Raw genomic sequence first — 14,047 nt, forward strand, 5'->3', positions numbered from 1 at the left:
ACCTTACAATGTGGTTTTGATGCTCTAGAGGCCTCATGTAGAGCTGCTGTTACAGGATCAGTCATACATAGGCATGCCTGGCTCAAGGAACAAGCCTTGCCTGATCATGGCAAAGCTAAATTACTAGACGCCCCTCTTCAAAAGGATGTACTATTTGGTGCTAATGCTGAGGAGGTGTTAAGGAAAACGGAGGAAAAGGCTAAATCAATGCAAACTGTGAAAGAATTTCTACAGGTACAACCCCCACGTTTTAGTAGAAATTGGCCTTCCAAAAACTGGTCCTTTCCTGCCATGGACAGACCCCAAAGAGGCAGATACAGGCACCCGAGGGGCAGAGGACAAGCCCAAGGATCGTTTAGAGGCAGACAGTGGCAAGCTCCTACACAAAGAGGTGGTGAGGATAACTCGCAATCTTTCAGAAAGCAAACCCAATGACTTTCCCTTTGCATGGCAACCAAGTGTCAAATGGCAGTGCCCTTAGGAGGAAAGCTGGCATTATTTTCAAAAAATTGGCATATTGTCACAAAGGACAAATGGATCCTGGACATTATAAACAGAGGCTACAAATTCCATTTTCACACCCTTCCAAAAATGAGAGGCATGCCAAACCTGCCACACAATCAAAGGGCAGAGGCACAAAGGCAAATTACAGATCTCATAAACATGAAATCTATTCAAGAGGTACCTACGCACGAACAAGGTCAAGGTTTTTATTCCAGGCTATTTCTGGTGCCAAGGAAGGGAAAAGATTGGAGACCTATTTTGGACCTATCCATCCTAAACACATTTCTACTCGTCAAAATTCAAGATGCTCACTCTACAGCAACTTCTTCCCATGCTGGGCAAGGAGTCTTGGCTGGTAACATTGGACCTCAAGGAGGCATACCTGCATGTCCCAATCAGACAAAATTGCAGAAGGTACCTCAGATTTCTTGCAGGTTCAATCCATTATCAATTCTCTGCATTGCCCTTTGGCTTATCTACTGCGCCCAGAGTATTCACGAAATGCCTGGCATCAGTAATTGCCTACTGCAGACTTCAAGGGATACAAATATACCCCTATTTGGACGACTGCCTGATCCAAGCGGACAGCAAGCACATTCTTCTGAAACATCTGGCTTATGTAATAATGTTGTTGAACTCTCTGGGATACACAGTCAACAAAAGAAATCAAGGCTAATACCCTCTCGAAGATAATTTTCCTGGGTGCCAATTTGGACACAAACACCCAGATGGCCTACCTCATGCCAGAGAAGCAGGGGCAACTAATTCAATACTTCAGAACACTAGCAAATTGCACCAGACTGACTGCAAGGAAAATCCTGCAGGCTCTGGGATTCATGGCATCTTGCATCTTACTAATCCCATGTGCAAAGCTGCATATGAGGAAACTACAATGGTACCTGAAAAACATATGGTCTCAACACAGCCACAGTTTGGAAACAATAATACCACTAATTCCATGTCTGCAAAAGGAATTTCTATGGTGGGCTCAAGCATGTCAAACAAACACAGGTCTTCCATTCAGCAAGCCTCAAGCAAATCAAGTCATCACAACAGACGCCTCGGACCACGCCTGGGCGACATGACAGATCGGTGCATTCAGGGCAAATGGTCCCAAAAAGAAAAGCACCTTCACATCAATCAAAAAGAAATGCTAGCAGTAATAAATGCTATTATAGCTTTCAAGGACTTTCTACAACCAGGTCAACTATTGATAAAAATGGACAACACCACAGTTATGTGGTACATAAACAAACAGGGAGGAACACATTCTTACCCCCTATGCAGACTGGCCATGTCACTTTGGAACAGGGCCATGGACTTACAAATGGAACTACAAGCACAGTACTTGCCAGGCAAGGAAAACACGCTGGCAGACAACCTAAGCAGGAATATGACAGATCCACATGAATGGAAATTGCATCCAGAAGTTTTTACAGAAATAATCCAAGAATGGGGAAGGCCAGACATAGATCTTTTTGCCTCCCACAAAAATCATCAATTGACAAAATTCTGCTCAAGGATCTTCCATCTAAAGGCCTGGAGAGTGGACGCTCTCTCTTTCAGTTGGACAGCAATGACAGTTTATGCCTTCCCACCTCTTCCTCTGCTGCCCAAAGTTCTATTGAAAACCAGAGCAGACAGACCAAAGATGATTCTCATTGCTCTGGACTGGCCAAGGCAACACTGGTACCCACTCCTGAGGAGCCTGACGCATTCCCCACCATGGACCCTGCCTCTAATGCCTCTTCTTCTGACTCAGCACAGCTTCAAAACTCTTCACAGCCAGCTAAAAACATTCAATCTAGCCGCATGTAAGATTCCTTAGCATCACAACAGGCCCTACTCTCCAAGGAGGTGCAGGATGTCATTTTGGAGGCCAGAAGGCCATCAACTAGAAAAGCTTACTCCGCAAAATGGAAACGTTTTTGTGTCTGGAATGAGAAAAAGGGCCAGGATCATGGAAAACTGAATTTACCTCAAATACTACAATATTTGGCTGAACTGCTAAGCAGTGGACTTTCATTATCCTCCATCAAAATCCATGCCTCAGCCATTTCTGCAGAATACAACACTGATCCTCCTTTATTCTCTCACCCTCTCTTAAGACAGTTCCTCAGAGGGGCTAAGAATTTAAGACCTCCAAGGAAACAACCAATACCTGCTTGGGATCTTAATTTCATTCTGGAAAAACTGACCTTGCCTCCCTTTGAGCCAGCTGCTTATCAGATTTGCAATATTTCTCCTGGAAAACAGCTTTCCTTCTGGCTATCACCTCAGCTCGTAGAGTTTCAGAACTACAGGCTCTCATGGCTGTCCAGCCTTTTATCATCTTCCATCAGGACAGAGTTTCCTTACAAACCAACCTGTCCTTTATGCCTAAAGTGGTATCCAGGGTAGCTTTAAATCAGGCCATACATTTACCTACTTTTTATCCTAATCCTCAAAACAAAGGGGAGAGATTACTACATTCCTTGGACATCCACAGACAACTGCGTTATTATTTGGACAGAACAAAGCCTTTCAGAAAATCAGAACAGCTCTTTGTGGCCTATGCGGTAGGAGCTCAAGGAAAGCCAATTTCCAAACAGACAGTCTCAAAATGGATAGCCCACTGTATACGCTTTTGCTTTTCCTTTCATGGCAAAACTGTACCTACAGGCATTAGAACTCATTCCACCAGGGCCACAGCCACCTCTGCAGCCTTCCTCAGAGGAGTTCCTACCAAGGATATTTTGGAAGCAGCCACTTGGAGTTCTGTACATACCTTCTCCAAACACTACAACCTACCATTATACTCCAAATCTAGAGCAGGCTTTGCCACTGCAGTCTTGCAGGGCATTTTGGCTCCTCCTAGTTCCACCTAGTGCCTACCACCCCTTTCTTAGCTTTGGGATTCTACCAATCTGTTATGACTGCAGCTGTATGCACGATGAACATAGTACAGTTTTGTACCTACCATAAATGTAGATGTTCGAGTGCTAATACAGCTGCAGTCCAGGTTTCCCTCCCTCCTTCCCCTATTGGGACAGCCCTATAGGCTAACACATCCTCATACGACCTGATTGGGGTATTCATTTATGATGTATTTGCTTGCAACTACTGTATTTTGATTATATTGCACTGCATTATTACACAAATTTATGTATTGCCTTCCTTCTGGGGGCACCTGACATCTGGGGCAAGAAAAACTGAAGAAAATGGCGTCGGCTGGTTCCTTTATACCCCTGTCGCACTGACGTCAGGGAAGAAGTGACGACAACCGACGCCGGACTTAGACTTTGGAATTCGGCCGACCGAGGACCCGCCTGACGGCAGGAGAACCCATCTGTTATGACTGCAGCTGTATTAGCACTCGAATATCTACATTTATGGTAGGTACAAAACTGTACTTTCCTAAGGTTGGCACCTCTCCTATAACTAACCTTAAAGGAATATTGAAAAACTGAGAGAGTGTTGGGCACCATGGCAAACATATTCCAAAACTTAAGAATAATTTCTTTGATTCGCAAAGAATCTTGGTTATACCCTAACACACAGTATATGTCCTTGGTTCCAGAGATTCTTTTGCCTAAAGGGTAATCATCTTGTGTTACCCCTATTTCCATGGTCTCCTGATTGTCAGCTGTCATAGCAGTAATGTTGTTGTTGGCAATAGGCTTATCCCTAATCAAGGGGTAATATTTAACTCCCAAACCATCCATAATTTCCTTCTTGATGTTATTAATAAGAAGTTTGAGATAATCGAGAGCCACAAATAAGCTCTCAATAAATTCTAATTCCCTACTCAGAACTCATTCATTAGAAGTCATCTGGGCTGCCCTGACCATTTGACCCTTCACAATATTCTTTTTTTGGGGGGGAGGGGTGGTTGCTTTTGAAGTGTAAGTTTGAATTTGAAAAGTATTCTATGTATTTGAAACACATATTCACTATTTTATGTACTTTTAGAAATAAGTACATCTAGGTATGCAATAGACACAGTATCAACTGAACTGGTAAAGGACAGGAAATTGGTGGTGGAGTGTAAAAATTGCATAAAGATTATTGTTGACTCAGACGTACCATCCCACAACACAAAAATGTCGTCCAGATAATGGTAATAGGCACGAATATTTTTGAAAGAATCACTGGTAAACACAAAATGCGTCTCCCAATAAAGGAGTATCAAATTAGCGAATATTGGGGTGCATGCTGCACCTATTGGTACCCCGTCCAGTTGTTTGTAATATTCACCTTAGGGCAGGTTCCCTTTGATTCCAACTATATTTTTGACTATAGATGTTAAAGATCTTTTCTCAGTTATACCCCATCAAACAGGTTTAACCTGGTTTGAAGAAGTTTTGACTGAGTTGGATTTTTTTGAATGCCAACGACTTTAGGCTGATTTTGGAAAACATGGAACTTATTTTAGACAACAATTTTATCTATTTTCAGGGTGAATATTACAAACAACTGGACGGGGTAGCAATGTGCGCAGCATGTGCCCCAATTTTCGCTAATCTGGTACTCCTTTATTGGGAGACATATTGTGTTTTACCAGTGATTTTTTTTTCAAAAATATTCAAGCCTGTTACCGTTGCACTTTGTGATCACATGACGTATGTACGACCCTTTGCCCTGTTCATCAAATCTTGCATTAATCTACTTGTATACATTCAGGACAATTCTGTTATCATTTATTAAGTACTCTTTAGTTAGTTTTACTTCTACTCTAAATAAAAAAAAAAAAAAAAAAAAGAGTTTCAGAAATATAAACTTAAACGCAGAATGTTCTTTGTGTTTCACTGTTGCAGTCATTACATTTGGGTAATCTGTTGGCAGGTTGCCCTCAGTCGGCCTGAATTCCAAAGTCCTTGGGTCTTGCGTCGGTTGCTGTCTCCTCTTCCATGACGTCAGGTCGTCAGGGGTACAAAATAAGCAGCCGACACCATTTTCTTTAGTCTTTCTTGTCACACGGTGCCCGAAGCAGAAGCATTTCGCAAGTGCTGGTCGGCCGACTCCTGAAATGTTCGAGTTTCAGAACCGAACTCTTCACTAAAGCTAAGTACCCTGTTGGGGAAACTTTTTTCTTGCTCCATTCCGATGTCAGAAAAAGTTAATAATTGTATTACTTGTGGGAAGCAAATACCTCATAAGGATTTCCATTTATTCTGTATTCCTTGCCTAGGCCCTGATCACAACGTGCCTGGCTGTCTGTTTTGTGCTAGATTTAACCAATGCACTATTGAGCATCGGTATATTTTTGCCTCAAAATATTTTGGAAACAGATTAACTACCCAGAAATGTCGTCAGATAGCAATCCGACTACTGGAGTACACAAAAAAAACGCAAAGAAAAGGACAGAGACAGACAGTCGAAGTCCAAAACTGATGACGAAGCTTCTCCTAAGCCAGTTGCCGGTTCGCCGGTACTCTGTGAGGTGCTTTCGCAGCCCCTGATACCCGCTACCTTCGAGTCGCAGGCCCCTACCGAGACCCATGTGGAGTCCGGCACATCGCGAGATACTCAAAGTATTGGACGCATGGATGTATCTCCCTCGGATTGTTCAGGAGCCGCTGAGCAGGCACCGGCTTCTGAGGGTGTATTCAGGCCTCAACATTTTTATATCAAACCGACGACAGCTGCAAAACCAAAGACAAAAGCAACTTCTAAAGATAAAAAAACGACTCATGAGCCATGTGCACAGGCCGCTATGCCTAAAAAACAGATGATCAAAATGGCTGAAGACCTTATTACCTTGATAGGGGTTCCCAACCCCCTCATGATAAGAGGCCTAGGCAAGACACTGATTATAAATCTTCAGAGCAGGTTTCTGTTTCTTCTGATTCCTCTTCTGATCAGGAATTATCTATACCTCCCTATGAGGATTCTGATGCAGAGGAGTCTATCCCATCTGCATCACCTCCTGAGGATTACTCATTTGGAGAAACCTTGCACACTTTGAGGGAGCATTTTCAGTGGGAGAGTCAAGATTTCTCAGAATCAAAAAAGAGGCTCTGGGATTTCCTCCTTCTCCCTCAGCACAGACCTTTAGCCATACCCCCTGTTTTAGACATTGTGGATGATGTGTTTTCGGAGTCAAGCTTGACCCCTGACTCCTTACCTCCAGCTTCCAGCAAGCCTGACAGATATTACAGGGTCCTTGACTCTCACATTTTTATTTAGAAACCCTACTGCTGATCCTGAAACTATTTCACAGGGTCCAGAGGGAGTTAAGGCCTCAACAGCAAAAAATCCTACCCCCTCTGACAGAGATTCAAGGGCACTGGATAGATGGGGAAAGAAGGTTTAGACATCTGCAACCTTGGCAGTTAAGGCCTTAAAATGCCAGTTTTATATGCTCAAGTATCAACAACATGTTATTGAATTGCTGAAACAGAAAATGATGTTGATTTCTGAATGTGCAGAAAATAAAGAATTGCAGGAATTATTGCATGCAGCTGAACAAGTTGGAAAGCATACTTTGCAATGTGGTTTTGATTTCTTAGAGTCCTCCTGCAGGGCCGCAGTTACTGGATCTGTGATTAGGAGGCATGCCTGGCTAAAAGAGCAAAATTTGCCTGATCATGTTAAATCCAAATTACTGGATGCACCTTTACAGCATGATACTCTGTTTGGTATTAAGGCAGAAGAGGTTTTAAAGAAAATGGAAGACAAAGCTAAGTCTATGCAAACTGTAAAAGACTTCTTACAAGTGCAGCCACCAAGATTCAGTAGACACTGGCCTACAAAAAATTGGTCCTTTCCTGTGTCCGACAGAGCTCAAAGGGGCAAATCCAGATGCCGTAAGGGTTCCAGATACCAGGCACAAGATTCTTACAGGTCAATGCAATGGAGTGCTTCTGCCTCCAAATCTGGAGGAGATAAAGCGCAACCCTACAGAAAACAGTCCCTATGACTTCCCTCTGCCTTCACCAAGCACTTACCTTTTGGCAGCACCCTTATGGGGAAAATTAGCACTTTTTGCTCAAAATTGGCAGCTAATAACCCAGGACAAATGGGTGCTAAACATAGTATCACAGGGATACAGATTCCATTTCCATACTCTGCCAATGGCAAACGGTTGGCTGGATCTGCCAGAAAATCAATGGGCAGAGGCACATAAACAGGTTATGTCCCTCATGGATATGGGGGCCATTCAGCCAGTACCAGAACTGGAAAAAGGGCAAGGTTTTTACTCAAGACTGTTCTTGGTACCAGAAAGGACAAGGCCTGGCACTGGATTTATCAATTTTGAACACATACTTGTACATTCCAAAATTCAAAATGCTGACTTTGCAGCAGCTTCTGCTGGGCAAGAATGCTTGGCTGGTGACATTAGACCTAAAAGAGGCATACCTGCATGTCCCAGTAAGGGAATCGTGCAGAAGATATCTCCGTTTCAAGGCTGGCTTAATGCATTACCAATTCTCTGCACTGCCCTTTGGCTTATCTACTGCGCCCAGGGTCTTTACAAAGTGCCTGGCACCAGTAATTGCTTTTTGCAGACAAAGAAGTATACAAATATATCCTTACTTGGACGACTGTCTCATTCAAGCAGAGAACAAGGACATTCTTCTTCAACACCTGGCATTTGTGAAAAGGCTTCTAACATGCCTAGGGTACACAATAAACGAAAATAAATCACAACTGGTATCCTCTCAAAAGATAACATTCCTGGGTGCAAGCTTGATTACAACTGCCCAGATGGCTTACCTCACGCCAGACAAAATGATGGCAACAAAAACCCAGTTATCTGCAAGACAAACTCTGCAGGCTTTGGACTTCATGGCATCCTGCATCCTACTGATTCCACATGCAAGATTGCATATGAGGAAACTTCAGTGGTACCTTAACATTTTATGGAGTCAACATTGTCACAGTCTGGAAACAATGATTCCTCTCATTCTCTGCCTACAACAGGAGTTTCTATGGTGGGCAAAGGCATGTCACCAAAACATGGGACGGGCCTTCACTCTACCCCCTGCCAGCCAAACCTTAACAACAGATGCATCAGATTATGCATGGGGAGCCCACCTGGCGGAAAAATGCATTCAGGGCATATGGACCCCAAAACAAATGCATCTGCATATCAACCAAAAAGAGATGCTAGCTGTTCAAAATGCCCTGACAGCCTTCAATGACTTAATTCATCCAGGACAACTACTGATAAAGACGGACAACACCATGGTTATGTGGTATATAAACAAGCAGGGGGCACGCACTCATACTCCCTTTGCAGATTAGCCAGGGCACTGTGGGACACAGCTTTGACTTACCAAATACATCTTCAAGCTCAACTCCTGCCAGGAAAACAAAATACTCTGGCAGACGATTTAAGCAGAAACCTTAAGGACCCTCATGAGTGGAAACTAGATCCACAAGTATTCAGCATGATAACAAAGAAATGGGGGGAGCCCAGACATAGATCTATCTGCCTTTCCTCAAAATTAGCAATTGAAAAGATTCTGCACAAGGACTTATCATAGACAAGCATGGAAAGTGGACGCACTATCCTTCAGTTTGAAAAACCTATCAGTTTACGCCTTTCCTCCTCTACCTCTTCTTTCCAGGGTCCTACTAAAAGTCAGACTAGAGAAACCAAAGATGATACTAATTGCCCCGGATTGTCCCCGCCAATACTGGTACCCAATCCTAAGGAACTTGTCTCAATACCCAGCTTGGACCTTACCTCAAAGACCTCAGCTACTGCCCCAGCAAAACAATCAGATCCTGCACAATCAACTCCAAACACTGAACCTGGCAGCATGGCGGATCATGTAGTTATGCAAACAACACCTCTCAGTAAAGCTGTGATGGATGTCGTTTTGGAAGTCAAAAGGCCTAATACTAGAAAATCTTATGCTGATAAATGGAAGAGATTCTGTGCTTGGAATCAAGCACAAGGAACTGTTACAGCAGAAACAAATATTCCCCAGATATTACAATACTTGACTGAGATGCTTGACAAAGGCCTATCTTTCTCATCAGTTAAAATCCATGCCTCTGTCATTTTGGCTCATTACAATACAGAGCCACCAATCTTTTCTCATCCTTTACTAAAGCAGTATCTTAGAGGAGCCAAAAATTTAAGGCCTCCCAGAAGATCACCAATACCTGCATGGGACCTCAATTATGTGTTGGAAAAGCTCACCCTGCCTCCATTTGAGGATATAAAGTTCTTATCATGGAAAACGGCTCTGCTCCTAGCAATTACTTCAGCAAGAAGAGTTTCAGAGCTACAGGCCCTCATGGCTATGGAGCCTTTTATCATATTTTACCCAGACAGGGTGTCTCTGAGGACCAGTTCTTCATTTATGCCTAAGGTGGTTTCCAATGTGGCTTTTAACCAAACTATTCATCTGCCAACCTTTTATTCAAATTCGCAGAACAAGGGGAAGAGAATTCTGCATTCCTTGGACATACACAGACAGCTAAGATTCTACTTGAGCAGGACTAAAGCCCTAAGAAAAACTGAGCAATTACTAGTGACATATGCTGCAGGATCAGAAGGAAAGGCGATTTCAAAGCAGACTATTTTAAAGTGGATAAGCCACTGCATTTGTTTCTGCTACTTACACCATGGCAAACCTGTGTCCTAGGGTATTGGGTCTCATTCCGCCAGAGCGGCAGCTACATCAGCAGCCTTTCTCAGAGGAGTACCAACCAAAGACATTCTAGAGGCTGCTACTTGGAGTTCTTTTCACACCTTTACAAAGCATTATCATTTGCCTCTCTACTCTAAGTCCAGGGCAGGCTTTGCCACTGCAGTTCTGCAGGGCCTTATAGCCGCTCCTAATGCTGTTTAGCTCCAGCCTCCCATCCATAGCCTTGGGATTCTACCCAAATGCAATGACTGCAACAGTGAAACACGAAGAACATAGTACATTTGTGTACACTTACCATAAATGCAGATGTTCGAGTGTATTCACTGTTGGCAGTCTAGGTTTACCCACCCGTCATCCCCCTTTCATTCTGGAGTTTATCTTTCCTTCTCTATCTTCTACAACCTATGTGGTGTATTTGCTTGTAGATGAAGGTAAAGTTTGTATTGATGCATGTATATATAGTTTATATATATTTTTTTGGCTACCTTTTTGGGGACACCTGACATCTGGGGCAAGAAAAACTAAAGAAAATGTTGTCAGCTGCTTGTTTTATACCCCTGACAACCTGACATCATGGAAGAGGAGACAGCAACCGACGCAGGACCCAAGACTATGGAATTCAGGCCAACTGAGGGCAACCTGCCAGCAGATTACCCAAATGTAATAACTGCAACAGTGAATACACTCGAACATCTACATTTATGGTAAGTGTACACAACTGTACTGTCTTTATACCTTTTTGTGTCTCCTTTCCCTTAACTTTAAGTAAAATAAAATAAATAAATAAAACTTGTGATGTTGAAAAGTTTGTTGTGATGTTGAAAAGTTTGTTCTATCACAAAAAGAAAAAAAATAGTCACATCCCATCTGAATCTTCCTGCATTGCTAGATATGTCTGCAGCATCTCCTGCAATGACTCCTCAATTCTTCTTGTATGTTAATGCACCTGTTTTTACCTTTTCTGCATCCTTCTTTGAAATAATGAAATGATTTCATTGGGAGCCTCATTCTTAATGGATCTTTTTTTCTTTATTGCCTGGTTCTGCTCATCCCGCTGAGCTCCCTCCATTTCCGAGTGCTAAACTGTTTCACCTTGGATTTCCTGCAAGTCCTACAAAACTAGGTCACAAGCCAGGCACATCACTGCCCCTGCTGCACAATGCACACGAAATACTGCAAGATATCACAGATGTAATTGAATGCTTAACTGTTTGCATGGGCTAATTGGGGGGATATTTTTATTTCTGTGCTGCAGGGTGAATCATTATCAATGTAGTTGCTATTTTTTTTTCTTATTTTTAACTCTTTCCTATGCTCCAAAATGCTGACAGCACTTGTTCGTTTTGGAGTTATGACTGGAATTCAACTGACAATGTGCGTGATAACCTTTTCACCACTGCTGCCAGCGTATAGACCTAGTGGTCTATCTCTCAATTTTAATGTCTGGGGCTGGTATTCTTGTCTGTTCATTTATTCAGGTTATAGTAAATGCTCCACAGTCACTCCTCTCCAGTTTTTCTGGGACTGCTTTGAGGCACAGAGTCTCCTTTAACAAACCTTTACATCATTTCTTCTTGGAGACTTTCTTGTTTGGACACTTTCTTTCTGTTAATGCTCATCTTTCCATTTGCAGTAGCATGATTTTCTTGGCATGGCTCTCACCCTCCTCACCTATATTATGTTCCCTCTTATCATTCTAATTAAAATATTTTCAAAGGTACCACTCATTCTTTAAAAACAAAACAAGTGTGGATTTTCAGTCTTGTCCTCTACTGCTGACCTGGGTTTCCTAGAAATATGTTCCTGTGATTCTCTCTTCCATTGTTTCACTGTTGCTAGTTCATGAGTTTTGTATCACCTTGGGCCAGTGGAATAAAATTCTCATCCTTGCCTTGCCACTTTACTTTTTCCCGTTGCACTCATGAAAGGAAATATTCCTGTCAACCATTCTTATCTGAAATGCTTAATGTTGTCTAAATTAGAGAAATAAACTTCTGCTTTGCAACTATAGCTATTCAACTCCCCTTTATATTAGAAGTCTTCCCTACATTTTTCTTAGCTAATACATGTCTTTATTTGTGGCAACACACACTCCTGCAGCCTTAATGCATTTTACCCAGTTTATTGATGCACCAAACTGTTTTACTACTGCAAGTGTGCTTTTCTGTTTATCTGTAGTCCTCTATAATTTGTAATTTGATTTGGAGTTAAATTTACATGTACTTTATTGTGTTTTTCCTCTTCAGTATCCATACCAGAAAATAAACATAACATTGCTCTAATATGTTACTGAAATAGCATTTTGACATTTTTTTTGCTTTGTTGAGTTTTCAGTTGTATGAGCATTAGTACATTTCTTAATTAATCTTAAGGTTTTTTTGGTAGTGCAAACATCAGGTACTCCCTCACAAGTAGCATTATAGGAAATGCCTGAAAAAATTGTTAATAAATTGTTCATATAATTCATTTTTGTTTATAACCAGGCTGGGCATGAAATTGGTCCTTTTGTCTGTGTACTCTCTCTACTCAAGTTAAGAAATTTCAATAAATAAATGATGTTTAATATAATAAAATTAGCCTGCAGTAAAGTTGACATTTTTGTGTTTACATTTACAGTTGGCTAGAGCATGGCATAAATTGATCAAAGTCAGGCAGGAGGAAGGAGCAGGCGATGAAGAACTACATGAGCTCTGGAAGAAAATGACCAAGTTGCTCTCTGATAATGCTGAGGAACAGGACAATGAAATTCAAGAACTAGTAAGTTATACTGTTGCGTTCCTGATGTTCAAACTCTTATTTTTCAACATGTAACAGATTAATGACTTACAAAATTTATAGATGGAATTTATAGATGGAATCTGATTTTGGCAAGGAATCATTTTCATTAGCCTGAGACCTTTCTGTGTAGTCTGCATATTCACAACATCATGTCTTACACATGCTTCTGTTTTTCTCATCAGAATGATGCATTTATGTACATTTTTATGCTGAGATAATACTCACTTGACTGTAGTGACAGATGTCCTTCCATTTCACTGTTACAGTAGTCCTTTCAATAGGGATCCCCTGCCAGGGGGGGCAACATCCGGCTAGTATACAAAAGCCTTTAGGTTGCTAAGGATACACCATATATCACACGTATCCTGATTGTGTACAGAGTAGGGCATAAAGGTGACGTCCGGACATACCATCCTCAGAACTTTTTTGCTGTCAGTCCGACCGCCATCTTTGATAGTTGATCATGTGGTTTGCTGGTTCATCAAGTCATTTTTCAGACAAGTGCCTCATTGAGGTTTTTGTTCTCATTTTTCTTTTTGTTTTGTTGCTTGTAGGGTTCATGTCATCCAGAAAAGGTAAATGCCAGTGAGGGAGACAGATTCTCCATAAAGATCATCATGAGCAGTGTTGGTCTCTGTGCCTCCCACAACCGTACACTTTTTAAATTTATTTTATTTGACATTTGTTGAACGGGTTAGTCTGGCTGGGCAAAATAGCTCTTTTTTAGCAGAGACTCAAGGAGAAAAGCTGAAAAACATACCGAAAACAGAGTTAAATTACAATGTGCAATATTCATTTGACAATATACAATTGATCAGACTGACTCAAAAATTTACATAAAACAGTGCAAAAATAACATAGGAATTACAAGTTTTAAGAATAAGTGGTCAAGTATATACATTTTTAATAAAGTACAGTGAGTTTTGAACATAAATATAGTAAAAAGAGAGGACAGTAGGAAAGATGAGGTTTTAGAATGGAGAAAAAAGCAGAATATTTGAAGCATAGAATATACACTGGGGACATTGGCAATTGGAGGCTATAGGAAACAAGCGCAGAATATTAGAGGCATAGAATATACACAGGGGGTTAGAGGACATGTAAAAGGCAGATGGGGCCAGACAATAGTTTAGGAGGGTAAAATACAAACAGAAGAGAGGTGGAAAAAATAGCAA

The 14,047-nt window shown here is 41.6% G+C and overlaps 1 protein-coding gene across 1 annotated transcript in view; it reads left to right on the forward strand.

Annotated features, from left to right (window-relative positions):
* TTC37 (tetratricopeptide repeat domain 37) overlaps window positions 1-14,047 on the forward strand; it is a 2,356,248-nt gene that overhangs the window by 475,291 nt on the left and 1,866,910 nt on the right. The window contains exon 6 of the mRNA XM_044064132.1: window positions 12,711-12,851. Coding sequence (XP_043920067.1) covers window positions 12,711-12,851 — 141 coding nt within the window. The remainder of the gene's footprint in view (window positions 1-12,710; window positions 12,852-14,047) is intronic.

This window comes from Protopterus annectens, chromosome 2.part2 (genome assembly GCF_019279795.1).
Source record: "Protopterus annectens isolate FY-2018-M chromosome 2.part2, PAN1.0, whole genome shotgun sequence".
Taxonomy (NCBI): domain Eukaryota; kingdom Metazoa; phylum Chordata; order Ceratodontiformes; family Protopteridae; genus Protopterus; species Protopterus annectens.